At 38.2% G+C, this 13,568-nt stretch overlaps 1 protein-coding gene across 6 annotated transcripts in view; it reads right to left on the bottom strand.

Annotated features, from left to right (window-relative positions):
• Positions 1-13,568, bottom strand: part of sdk1a (sidekick cell adhesion molecule 1a) — a 534,220-nt gene that overhangs the window by 175,786 nt on the left and 344,866 nt on the right. For all 6 annotated transcript variants that reach the window (XR_015481051.1, XR_015481050.1, XM_087244896.1 and 3 more), the window contains 3 exons: positions 10,597-10,680; positions 5,172-5,366; positions 633-749 (listed from right to left, as the gene is read on the bottom strand). Coding sequence is in view for 4 of the 6 variants with exons in the window: in XM_087244896.1 (XP_087101022.1) it covers positions 633-749; positions 5,172-5,366; positions 10,597-10,680 (396 nt within the window). In the remaining 2 variants the exon portion in view is untranslated. The remainder of the gene's footprint in view (positions 1-632; positions 750-5,171; positions 5,367-10,596; positions 10,681-13,568) is intronic.

Raw genomic sequence — 13,568 nt, forward strand, 5'->3', positions numbered from 1 at the left:
AGAAATCCGAAATGCACCGCGCCGTGCCACGCAAAAGGTACAAGCAATAATTCTGATTAGAGCGATAATGTGGAGAATATTGATCTTGTGTTGAGCCCAATGAGCCTTTCATCTAAAAATAGAGCAAGGGTGTTCCTTTAGTGATATCGCTTTGACTCACACGCTGAAAATGGCGGATATGAACGCGGCCGTCAATCAATATTGGTGGGCGGGGGGACAGCTCTCCTACGTAAAGTTGCGATTGGTCTGAAAACCACTCCAATTGGTCCACTTTTTTTATGTTGTTAAATTGAAAAAAAAGGACTGTGTGTGTTTATATCACCCCAATATGACAGTCTATACACTATATATACACATTTGTCTGTCCAAACAGCTTGAAAAGTAGATTTTTCACCATAGGTGCCCTTTAAGACCTACAACGCAATATGTCAGTGGATTTAAGACTTTTTAAAGCCTAAAATTTGCTTTTAAGACATTTTAAGATATTTATTGAACCCGTGGGTACCTTGCTACTGTGAATAGGCAATTGGCTGATTACTCTACTTTTTTATTAGAACTGAATTCTATTCCATTTCTAACAATGAAATGCAAAACCAACGATAACATGAAGCTTCGTATCGCACCAGAATTACCTCTCCTCCAGACGATGGCAGGTTTGGGGGCTCCAGAAACGCGACAGGTGAATGCGGCCACTGCTCCGTCTGTGACAGTAATGTCGAGCGGCGGCGCGGTGAAGGCTGGAGCCATGCCTGCACGACACACAGACACATTTTAAATCAGGACAAAAATACGCCACATGCGTTCAGTGTCCCCACACTCACGCTTAATGCAGTCCACCCACAATCCCCCTCAGGAACATGCAAATAATTACAAGAGGCCAAACAACAGCCAGCAAATTATATTAAAACAGTGTTATGCCTATCAAAACACTACTGATGCTTTTTATTGTGATCCGGGACATGTCTGCAAATTTGTAGAGAGTAAACAATAGGCAAGAATCTAATTATGCAGTTCTGACACTGTGTCCAATGCAGCATGGCAGAGCTGCTGGGTCATTTTTAATAGGCAGAGATGTGTAAATGAACAGGTATTTCTATTTGGAAAAGTAAAGCATGCCATTTTTTAAAAGCAAAAGATCCTTATTTGGATGCAAATGTGACAATCATTTGAAACTACCAAGACAAGAATATATATTACATTACATTGATGTTGTCAAACTAAAAGTCCTATAATATCATATGAGTCCTTTTTATTGTTAACACCTTATTAGTTACTCCCTTAATCCTTCATGGCATCAATTCAACAAGGTGCCTGAAATATTCCTCAGAAATTTTGGTCCATATTGACATAATAGCATCACACAGTTGCTGCAGATTTGTCACATCCATGATACGAATCTCCTGATTCACCCCTTCCCAAAGGTGCTCTATTGGATTGAGATCTGGTGACTGTGGAGGTCTTTTGAGTACAGTGAACTCATGTTCAAGAAACCAGTCTGAGATGATTTGCGCTTTATAACATGGTGGGTTATCCTGCTGGAAGTAGCCGTCAGAAGATGGGTACACTGGTCATAAAGGGATGGACAAGGTTAGCAACAATACTCAGGTAGGCTGTGGCGTTGACACGATGCTCAATTGGTACTAATGGGCCTAAAGTGTGCCAAGAAAATATTCCCCACATCATCACACCACCACCACCAGCCTGAACCATTGATAGAATGGTAAGTAAGATGGATTCATGCTTTCATATAGTTGATGCCAAATTCTGACTGAGATGTAACGCCAACTTATCCAGCGTATGTTTTATGCAGCAGATGCCCTTCCAGCTGCAACCCATCACTGGGAAACATCCATGCACACTCACTCACACACATACACTACTGACATTTAGCTTACCCAATTCCCCTATTCCACATGCCGTTGGACTGTGGGGGAAACCGGAGCACCCGGAAGAAACCCACGCGAACGGGAAGAACATGCAAACTCCACACAGATATGCCATCTGACCCAGCCGATGCTTGAACCAGCGACCTTCTTGCTGTGAGGCGACCGTGCTACCAACTGTGCCACCAGGACACCCGCAATTTGTAACCAATACTTGCTCCAACCAACTCAATAATAAAACACAGACAGTGCCATTACCAGTATACCAGTGTCGATTACACACAAACAAACAAACAAACAAACAAACATGCACTTTCAAACCTGATTCCCAATGTTAGCATTTTAGGTCAATTTGCAAGTATTCAGATTTCGATAAAATTGATGTCTTGTAAACCTGAATTCTGACTAAACAAGCTACATTTGAAGCATGTGTACAATATATAGTATAGTAAACACACCTATGGTAGACCCAACCAGAAAAAAAAAAAACATTAATAAGGTTTTAACAAAACTCCTGAATAGTCTACTATTATTCCTTCTCTTTATTTGGTTATCACACAAACTATTCTATTAAAAATGCAATACTCATTGTACTGTATAATAAACCTTTAAACTCGTGCAATCTTCATCAGCACAGTTTATGCGACACCACTGACACTGCATATCCTGACACAATGTCTAACACTTCAAAATCACAGGTAGTGTGTCAATGAAAATCAGCACACTCGATGCACTCTGTTTTTTTTCGAGTTGACCCGGTTCACAGGCTCTCAAGGGAGATAAAGGCCTGTTGAGTGATTACACGCCACACTAGCATTCAACCACTATACTTGTCCTTGATCACTTTAGCATGAAACAGATCTATACATGAATAATAAAGCCTGCAGAAGAACTAACACAGCCCTGATTGAATCCACGGTCAATGAGTGAGTTTAGATTTGTGCAATCGATATGCAAGAAGAGTGCGCAATCTTCAGCCATTCAGCTCTAGATAGAGATTTAATTACATTGAAATTATTAGCTTATCTGCATTAAAAGCTCTTATTTAACATTTTGTTTGCGTCCACTTTTTACTTTTTCCTGCACATGACGACTGATTTTTACTTCAAAGGTTGCACTTCTGGTTTAGGGTTATTTTATCCAATCAAAAATAACTGAAGAAAATCAATTCAAATAATCATGTTGTGCTACAAAGAATTCATATGGTTAGCGAAAACTGAGTGAAGTGTAATTTTGGCTTAGTATTTTATTTTAACATACAAGCAAATCACGTTAGACTGTGTACATATCTTTGGCCAAAGCTCTTTTTGAATTCATTGTGTTTTACTCCTCCAGATTGTTCTCTTTGAATTTCCTGCACTCAAAAAAAAAAAAGAAAAAGATGTTTGCTACTTTTAAAACTACTTATTTAAAATGAGCTTAAAAACACAATTCTGGAGATTGCTTTGAAGAACTTATGTTCAATCTACTTAAATTAGACATGTTATCTTAATGGATTTGTGTTGAAACAACATGGAACTGTGAATTGTGTGGAACCCTGCATTTTTAACAGTGTAGAGTACAGTAACATTCAATGTACATTTGTAATATAGCTGCAGAAATACTTTTTGTGGGGTTTTCAAGGTCTGCTTGAAAGTATTTTGTTAATTCTAGTAAGCTGCCTTTAAATATTCTATGAACTGAACTGAACTGAATAATGACATCTCATTGTACCCAGTTTTTAAAGCACTTGACTAATTATAGTCTACAGTTTTTTTTGTAAATTACTCCCCTGATTCATGCAACGCATGATGGGACACAATAAAAAAGCACAAATCTATTTTACTCTTTCACGCATCTAAACAGTTTTTATAATTTTGTGTTTGTACTTTTTCAGAAACACACACTCACCGGACACTTTATTGGCCTTTTGCCTTTGTAACCGCCCTAATCCTTCATGACATAGATTCAACAAGGTACTGGAAGTATTCCTCAGAGATTTTAATTCATATTGACATGATAGCATCACACAGTTGCTGCAGATATGACGGCTGCACATCCATGATGTGAATCTCCTGTTCCACCACATCTCAAAGGTGCTCTATTGGATTGAGATTTGGTGACTGTGGAGGCCATTTGATTACAGTGAACTCATTGTCATGTTCAAGAAACCAATCTGAGATGATTCGCACTTTATGACAGCGTTATCCCTTTGGAAGTAGCCATCAGAAAATGGGTACACTGTGGTCATTAATACATGGATATGGTACTCAGGTAAGCTGTGATGACACGATACTCAAATGGTACTAATGGGCCCAAAGTGTGCCAAGAAAATAGTCCCCACACCATTACACCACCACCAGTCTGAATTGTTGACATAAGGCAGGATAGTTCCAAGCTTTCATGTTGGTGATGCCAAATTCTGACCTTACTATCTGAATGTCGCAGAAGAAATCGAGACTTATCAGACATGCAACGTTTTTTCAATCTTCTATTCTAATTTTGGTGAGGTCTCCTCTGACCTTAGGCATCAACAAAGCATTTGTTGGTTTGGCTATGCATGAAAATCCCAGCAGATCAGCCGTTTCTGAAATACTTGGACCAGCCTGTCAGGCAACAACAACTATGCCAAGTTCAAAGTCACTTAATTTATCTTTCTTTCTCATTCTTATGCTAGGTTTGAACTGCAGCATATCTTCTTGACCATGTCTACATGCCTAAACGCATTGAGTTGCTGCCATGTGATTGGCTGATTAGAAATTTGCGCTAATAAGCAGTTGGACCAGGTGTACCTAACAAAGTGGCCAGTGAGTGTAGTTAAGACATTGTAAAATGTCAAATGTTCTTCTCTTCGATGAGCAGCCTCCATTTCTCAAAAAATTCAGGACAATCACAGACAATCGAATGATTAAAAGGTCAAAGCGGCAGGAAGTTAAAAATCATTAGAGCAATCTACATGCAGTAAATATGTGCAATCGGGGCTGCTGTAATTATCAGTGTGATGAGAGCAATCCTCTGAGGGGGTCTTAATGTCCTCGTGGACAGATCGGCCCCTGCCCTGACAGACACTACGATGTAATCAACTCCAGACAGGACTCTCCTCGGGGAGCCACTGCATCTCATATATGGAAAGGGGTGAGAAAACACGCAAGCGCAGATTAAAAACAACACATCTGTCACTGCCTTGCAGCGGCTGAGCTTTGCTGCAGGTCACATCTAATACCATTAATGGCATCTCGATTGTGTCAGTAATTATTGGAGTTAGTCTGGAAAATGTGTGATAAAAAAGAATGACTGGGTCGGACTCACTGGTGACATCTAGGTAGGTGTGGACCTGAGCCTCTCCGGCTGAGTTTCTAGCGAAGCACTGGAAGATTCCGGCATCGCTGGGCTGGAGCTTTCTGACCTGAAGGCCCATGCTGGAGATGATCTTGTAGCGGGGGTTGTTGAGCTTACTGAGGGGCACAGCATCTTTATACCACTCCAGCTTGGGCATGGGCACTCCTGCAAGATAAAACAAAGCATGAGGGTCAGATGAAGGTAGAAATAGAACAGTTGGGTTGAGTCTGACACTGTGTGTCAATTTAAAGCGATTTAGATACAGTATTATTTAGAAACCCTATCCTAAAATGTTAATGGTGTCTATGTTATTTGTTTGGATCAAAACCTAATATATATTAAATTAAATATTATAAATTGGTCTAAAAATGTTTTTTTTCTTGTAAATGATTTTGTTTCTATTCAGTCACATTTTTCCTAAGGGACCTCAAATGACCTATAAATATTATATTAATATTATTTTGATAATAAATCAATATATGAAAAACCAAAACAGGGATTTTTTTTTTTTTTTTTTGCATCAGCACAAACGATTAAGGCTAGGGATGCTCCATTTAGGATTTTTGCAGCTGATACTGAGAACCGGTTCTTTCGATCCCAAGCTTTGATTCTAATGCTTCAAGCTTTATAATGCATTAAGCACATTTTCCCTCTAAGTATGATACTAAAGTGGGAATCTCTCCTTACCTAAGAGAATAAATTACAGATGCTGCATATAATCCCTAAAACACATCTCTTTTAACCATTTAGGTATGAACATGTCATGACAGAAGCAGCTTTACAAAAAATCATATAACACAGATATAAAAATTGGTCAGAAAAAAACAAAACACTTTTGGAAAATTGCAAATGATGAAAGAAGAATTCAAAATGTCTCAATCAAGAAGCGTTTGGAGCAAATATTTGATGCATAGGAAAATGCACACCCATAAATCCATTACTTTTTTTTACAAAAAAAAATAGGCCTATAAACCACTATTTATTGCAATATATGTATATATATTATAAGAAGTTATATTATTAAACATTCATGAAAAAAATAATTCCAGCCATCATTTAGTGAACTTGTAATATTGTCAAAAACACAGATCTTTCAGTTGTATATGTAACTATGTAAAAAAAGGCCTGAATACATGCAAGACCATTCTAATACTTTGCTTGTCTCCAACTATTGACAGCAGATCTCTCAATGGCAGAGGGATTTTGCACTTGATAACTGATATCTGATATCTTTACTGCTCTATTCATTAAATCTAACAAATGTGCTGTTTAGAACATCACTGTCCCTCACGCAATCTATTCTCTTCCTCATTCAATCTTCTCGCCATGATTTCCGGGTATTTTAACACATTTTGGGGATCACAGAGCCCCTATGAATATGCGGGAGACTCATGGAGCTTTCGGGAGAGGTTATAAGGTTGGATGAGACACTAGAAAGGGGCAATCGCTCCGCTCGTGTCACAGCAGCTCAAAACACTGAAAATACAAAGGCTGCACTTGGAACAAAGAAACCATCACTCACACAAGTCGCGGCAATAAACTGTATGAACAAAGGTCACACTGCATCTGTATATATTTTAGCTGCTGTGACACTCATGCAGCGATCGCTCATACATCCACGCATCATTTAACTTTGCATGTGTTGTGGCTGCTGCAGGCTATGTATAATATACGGGATCACTCTTGCGGATTCTGCTTGTAAACTCATAAACAAACCCCTGTGATCGGTTCATGAGATCGGCCAGATTGGCGAATACCAATCCACTCGTTAAATGTGATTATCGGCTAATACCAATCTCCGGCCGATCGATCAGAGCATCCCTTATTAAGACTATTTTGCTGACATTTTGAGTTTGGTGGGAGGCATACCAAATGCTTTCATTTGTTGTCATGCTTACCATTTCATTGATTATACCCACCTGGGGGTTATTTCATAAAAGTGGTTTAGAAAAGCGGGGATTAAAGTCAAAAGCCTGACTTGAAGCCTGAATGAGCCGAACTAAACGTCCACGCTTTAACTGGTTCCATAACAGCAAGTTGAAGATCATTTGATCTGACTAGTCTGAGTTCAGTTTAAATAATCCAGATAACTGCTCGTGCACATTACTGTCATAAACCCTTAAAAGTCGAGCATAGATACATCGATTACGTTGTGTGCTAATATGGCAACATAGAGACCTGAAAGAGCTCTGAAATGAGACACAGCTATGTTCACAGCGAGTAAGCCGCGTTTGTTTTTAGAGTTCAAACATATAAGAATTTAAACATAATAATCAAATAATACGGCTGACAGGAAACTGCAGATTGTTCAATAGGCTACATGTGTAGCAATATATTTTACAATATAGGCAACTATTTAGGCCTATTAACATGAAATTAAATAATTGTCATAATACATTAAAATTGTGCTTGACGCGTGTGTGTGTGTGTGTGTGTGTGTGCGTGTGTGTGAGAGAGTGAGAGAGAGAGAGAGAGAGAGAGAGAGAGAGAGAGATATGCGCTTACTGCCAATTGTTGCTTGCAAGGAAAAAGTTTTGAGTTTTGAGTTTTAACCACTTAAACTCTGCGGACCCGGTACAGATTTAAAGGTCTAGCGTTGCACCAGACCCTCGTAAGTGGTTTCGTTTGAAAGTGTAGAATCTATATTTTATGCACATATGCATCACTTTGGTTTTTATTCTACTGTATAAAAGTTATTTACACTTAAATACACAGTATTTTGGATACCTGAGCTAGGTATTTACATTGGTTCATTTTCATACTTTTTCATATGACACATGTACAAGTTATAGCTCAAATTAAAGCTGTTGCCGGTGCTCATACAGTTCTAGCATTCTTTTTACTGAATTATATTCATATGCCAAACAGTTGCCGAATGAATCCCGGTGTTTCCATGGAGTAGAAATGTAAACAATACATTCATGATCGATAAGCAGCCCCAGATAGCACTGACAGCTGTCATCTCTTACCTTATGCTGTGCCCTTCAGGGCCATTCTCCTGTTTTTGATGTGATGTGCATAAGTAATCCTTTTACATGTCTGATGTGGTCCAAACACAGTGAATTATGTTTGATCAAACAAAAGAATAGTGAAATATGTAAACAAGGATCGGTCTCTGTGGCTTGTACAGCACCTCTCATCTGTTGGAATGCAATAACTTTTGCATAGATTATGGTAGAGACCTTTTTCTTTTTTCTTATGATTACAGACATGTACAGGAACCACCAAAATTAACTACAGCACGCTAGACCACACAGAACCTAAAAGGTACACTTTTAAATTTGAGTTTATAAAAAAAAATACAAAAAGCGCCTCTTTTTTAGGTGTTTATTATAATACAGACAACATATACAGTTATTTTAAACACTTTCAATCGTGTTTTATGAAAATTCAAAGGGTTTTCTTTAAAATGATCCCAAATTTTTGTATTTACACCTCTGCATGTGGATTTGGGAAGCTTTTAAATTTGGTTAGGCAAAATCCAGGCGGAAATCCCCAAATAGCAGCTAAGTTTAAACTATCGTAAATTTGATTTATGAAACCGAATCCGCCATTAATAAACCTGACTTACCAAAATAAGCCTGGCTTTTTCTGTAAGTTTGGTTTATGGAATAGACCCCAGCTCCTTGTATAGATCATCAGTTACACTGTGTAAATAAACCCTCATTTCCCTCCACTTTCTAATTGTTTATTGTCTTTGCTTTTGTGAAGTGCTTGCATTTTTTCCTGCTTCATCATATATATGCATATATATTGCCATTAATGGATTGTGCTCTTTTATTTGGTTTGTATAACAAATTAAAGCTGTTTTTTGTAACCACATCTCATGGCTACAGCCATAGACAATCAAGTTTTTTTCTTTTTTAATGTCCAAGATGCTCTTAATTTGCATCAATCTTCTCAAATCCTTTTCATGACACTTAATTAACGTTTGTAGTTCATTTACCTCAAAAGCTGTTGTATAAACCTAAAGTTGATATAAACCAAGGCTAGTTTAATCATTCAAGCTAATACCAACTAGTGCTGCTGAAATCTGTCTAAAGCACCAGTATATATTGTATAAACTTATAAGCTTCAATAAATAATTTTGCTAACATAAAATTACATAATGTGTATTCCCATTCTTCTCTTTGGAAATGAGGGTCTGTCCAGACAGCATTGGTGTAAACACTTATTATACACGCTCAAAGGTCTATTTTTGAACATGCTGGCTGCACCCTTTGTGGGATATTAAAAAAGATGAAGTGTCAAGTGGAAATGAGACGATCTAAGGTCTTAAGCCTCCAAACAGATTCGGCTAGCATGCTTCTAAGAATATTCTGGCAGCTTGGAAAAGTGGACTCTCGGGGGGGATGATTTAAGCAACAGCTGAAAAAGCTAACAGAGAAAATCATCACTCGCTGCGGCTCTCGTCTGCATCAAGAGAAGGCCACCAGATTGTATTATTCAAACTCATTTAGCGCTCTTTGCCTGTGGTTAACGACTGTGTCGAGCTTCGCTCAGCACCAAACACACGCAGATTTTGCTGTGCAAATTTTTTTCCGAGACGTATCAAAAGAGCGAGGGGCTCCGGGCATGTGTTATAGTCTTTTCCTTGATCCTTTCTAGCTGGAGACTTGTGATTCTGCTCTGGAGAGATATAACTTCTCAAAACAAAAGGATTCCTTTCAATCCAGCCACATAAAAAAAGTGAGAACGGTCCCAGAAGCAGCACATAAGAGAGGTAATGGATTGATTCCACTTTCCGCTCTTGAGGATACGGCGCAGTGACTCGCTTGTTTTTATTTCTCACAGCCCATCTGATGCTGAGGGATCATTTTTACCCCTCGCCGAAATTGCAGCTGAGCCGAGCCTGAACCTCAACGGACAAATATCATAAGTACGGTTATAACAGTTGGGCTGACTTTCCATTTCGGCACTATTAGAAGGCTAGAGAATATTTCTGGCAGAAAACCAATACCATTTCATCGGCCATTTTTCCACTCTATAATGATAATGGTTTAAGCCCCTTCCCATCAACACCTCATATCTCACAGCTAATCGTAAACTCTTCGCCACTCGCCCAAAAGGCCGCCATTTGTCTTCCAGGAAGGCATGCTGACATCCTCTAAATGTACAGATTTTATAAATCACCCCCAAACAGACCCGGGCAGAGTCTTTGGGGTTGGTTAATAGACCCGCGCGGAGCTCATGGGAGTTTATTCACCACGGATAGAGTGTGATGTGAAAATTGCTATAAATACTTTTACGTAACTAAGATTACTGACTGCAAAAGCTCTGGGTGCTCAGGGGGAGGTTGAGGTGTATTGTGTGCCTATTGTGTGTAAAGCATATTGGAGAGAATACTTATAATTCTGGAATCAATGGGTTTAAGTCCTGCATGTTAAGCACTCACCTCGAGCTTGGCACTGGATATCCACGCTCTTCTCCACCTCTCCCATCATCTTCCTCCTGGGCTCGGCGGTGAAATAGGGCGCCTCTGCGAAAGCAAATCAGCTTATTTGAGAACACACTGATATTTCTCAACTGAACACAATAGAACAACGTTTTCCAGGGTATTGAAATTTATAAACGGCATCAGAAATAATCGAGCGATTCCGTAGGCGCAATTCATTGTATTTTCTTAAAAATGGTATTTTCATCGAGCGCAGATGGGCGTGCGACAAAGTTAATCCATTTTCTGTAGCAAGTGAACGTTTACTGGAGCAAAAGTAATGAATTCATAAGCATTGTCAAAATTGAAATCCTCGGCTTCTGTGCTAAATGTGGTCACGTGTCTTTGGCAAACAGCCGTGTGGACTGAGCAGTGGTGGGCATGTTTCACTCACCTAATGCATAATGTCCTCGACTGTATTGTTTGCACTTCCTGCAGAGGCACAGATGGCCACTGAAACTTCATTTTCTCATAACGCTGCGGTCTTACGTTATAGATTTCATGCTTATAAAACATCTGTTATGAGTTTGTAATGAGGTAAATCTGCTATTTATTATCTGCACATAATAGTGTAAACAGCTCTGAATTAATGTTGTTTTGTTTTAAGGGAACATTTCACCCATAAGAGACATAAACAACTCATTCGCCTCAGCAAAAACTAAAAGCAGATATTAGGCAGAATGTTTAAACTCCCCTTTTGCACATTGTAATCCATACAGTACATCTTAAAGGTCTTCAGATTTAATAACACTTGTACCTAACATTACTTACCTCTGGTTATGTCATATAAACACAAGCTTAATGGTTAGCTGCTTGACAACTAAAAATCAATCATATTCAATCAAAGTCATATTAAACAAATGAGTGGAAATATTGCCCTTGCTTCAGCATAAATATCAGCATAATAAATATAGATTTATACAAGTAGCGCAATGATAAAAATAATCCTACTTTATCATACTAATATAACTTTACAACTCAGTAGCAAAGAACAAAAATAAGCCACAAATTTGGCCATTTTAAAAGGGACTGCCTCTTATATTTTGTATGAACAGATTGATTAAGAACACATCTTCACTTCTTTCCGCTGTAAGAAAGTAAAACCAAATGATGAAAAGATGGATGTAAAGATGCTGTAAGTTTTTGGCTCTTCTAAAGCATAAAGATACCATAATATGTTTGCAGATATTTAAGAAACATGCTAAGTGAACATTCTTGTTTATCTGAAAAACAATGCTGAAGTCAGATATTCTGCTTTTGAAAATGTGCAAAACGTGCCGGAACGTCAGTCTTTGTTTTGGTCATTTAACCTGTCCACTGCCAGTTTAGCCAATTATATTTCAGCACCCCGGGTTGCCTTGGTGGAAAAAACATGTATTTTTCTTAATTCAGTCAGAAAGGCTCTCAAAGTGACCGAAATGCGACCTCTGGTGGACAGTAGCAGACTCCAAAATGAGACAGATTCAGCGCTCTATTTTGTTGGTCCATGCGTAAAACGGAAAGTGTGGGTCGCAAACGCATTCAGGGATAGTCAGAATCCATATGTGCTAATATGAGGATGGGAAAGTCTGCTTTGCGCCATGGCGTCTAAAAGGGTTGAGTTTTTTTTCTTAATGAGTTATAGGTGCGTTTTGAGACTAAACCAATCAGAGTATCATCTCCCATTCCCTTTAAGAGCCAGCTGCGTCGCGGCATAAGCGCATTTGCTATTTACATGACGTAAAGTAAGTTCACTTTCGCTTTTGCTCTTGTGGATAGGGAAACCTTTACGCAATTAGCCTATAAATAATTAATTTTGTTTGTTAAGCGCAAAGATTTGTTTCAAAACTATTTCTAAATTCAGTTCTAATTTCCAGCAAACGAATAAATGAACAATAATAATGAAGTGTGATCAAAATATTTCCAAATACACCTGCTATGCCCTATATGGTCTAAAACCTGACAGGAGGACAAATCTAAGCTTTTTTTAATAAAGCAAACATAAATATGTATATAATAAATAATACTGCTAATAATAATAACATTATTAACAAAGCAAATTGAATTAACTGAAAAAGCCTCCCGAGATGAAGGATTCAAGGCAGTGGTTTTTAAATTCATGTAGGCTAGAAAATAAAATGTTTTGTAATATTTTAATTCTTTATATTTATATCCTATATATATCCCTATTATATCCTATATATGCTTAATATTTTAATTATTTTTCATATGAAAATATATTTGCGTTATTTGCTCTACATCTTGTGTGTATTAAGCAGCGTGCAAGCGAGGCGCACAACTAACGCGCTCTGCGCCAGACTTTAGGCCGGGTTTGTTCTGGTCTAAAGAACAGACTATTACAGTTTCTCAAAGTAGCAACGCACCAGCAACGTGCCAAAACATGTCTGCTTTTTTAGACCAGAACGCCTATGGGCACACATATGAGCGCAAATACATTTGCTATTTAAAAAGCATGGTGCAACACCTCAAAATGACCCTTGCGCTGAGCTGAAAGTAGCAAATAACAATTGCATCATGCCTTGTGCCACATTCCGCCAGGTGTATGATAGGGCCCTCAGAGTTCCACATGAGGTGTTTAGTAAGTAGCAAGTAATATAAATATTACAAACGTAAACAATAGGAGAGCAGGTTACATTGTAACCCGTGTCCTAACAACATACTACATGATGAGATTTGCAGTAAGCAATATAGCTGTTTGCACCAGATGAAACATGACAGAATTTAAAAACATCCATTCAGAAACACAGAATAGTGCACTTACTGCACTCGAACGAAATGGTAAGGTTTATAATCTAATTAATACATATTATACCTCTTTAAAATTATTCAATGTACATGCTGAATCACTGATATGTGTTGGCTTGCACTGAGTCACAGTTCTAAAGTTCAATTTCAAATGATCTATTTTATTTTTAAGATCTTATTTTCAAGGT

Source organism: Danio rerio, chromosome 3 (assembly GCF_052040795.2).
Source record: "Danio rerio strain M-AB ecotype USA chromosome 3, GRCz13ab, whole genome shotgun sequence".
In the NCBI taxonomy this organism is placed as follows: Eukaryota; Metazoa; Chordata; class Actinopteri; order Cypriniformes; family Danionidae; genus Danio; species Danio rerio.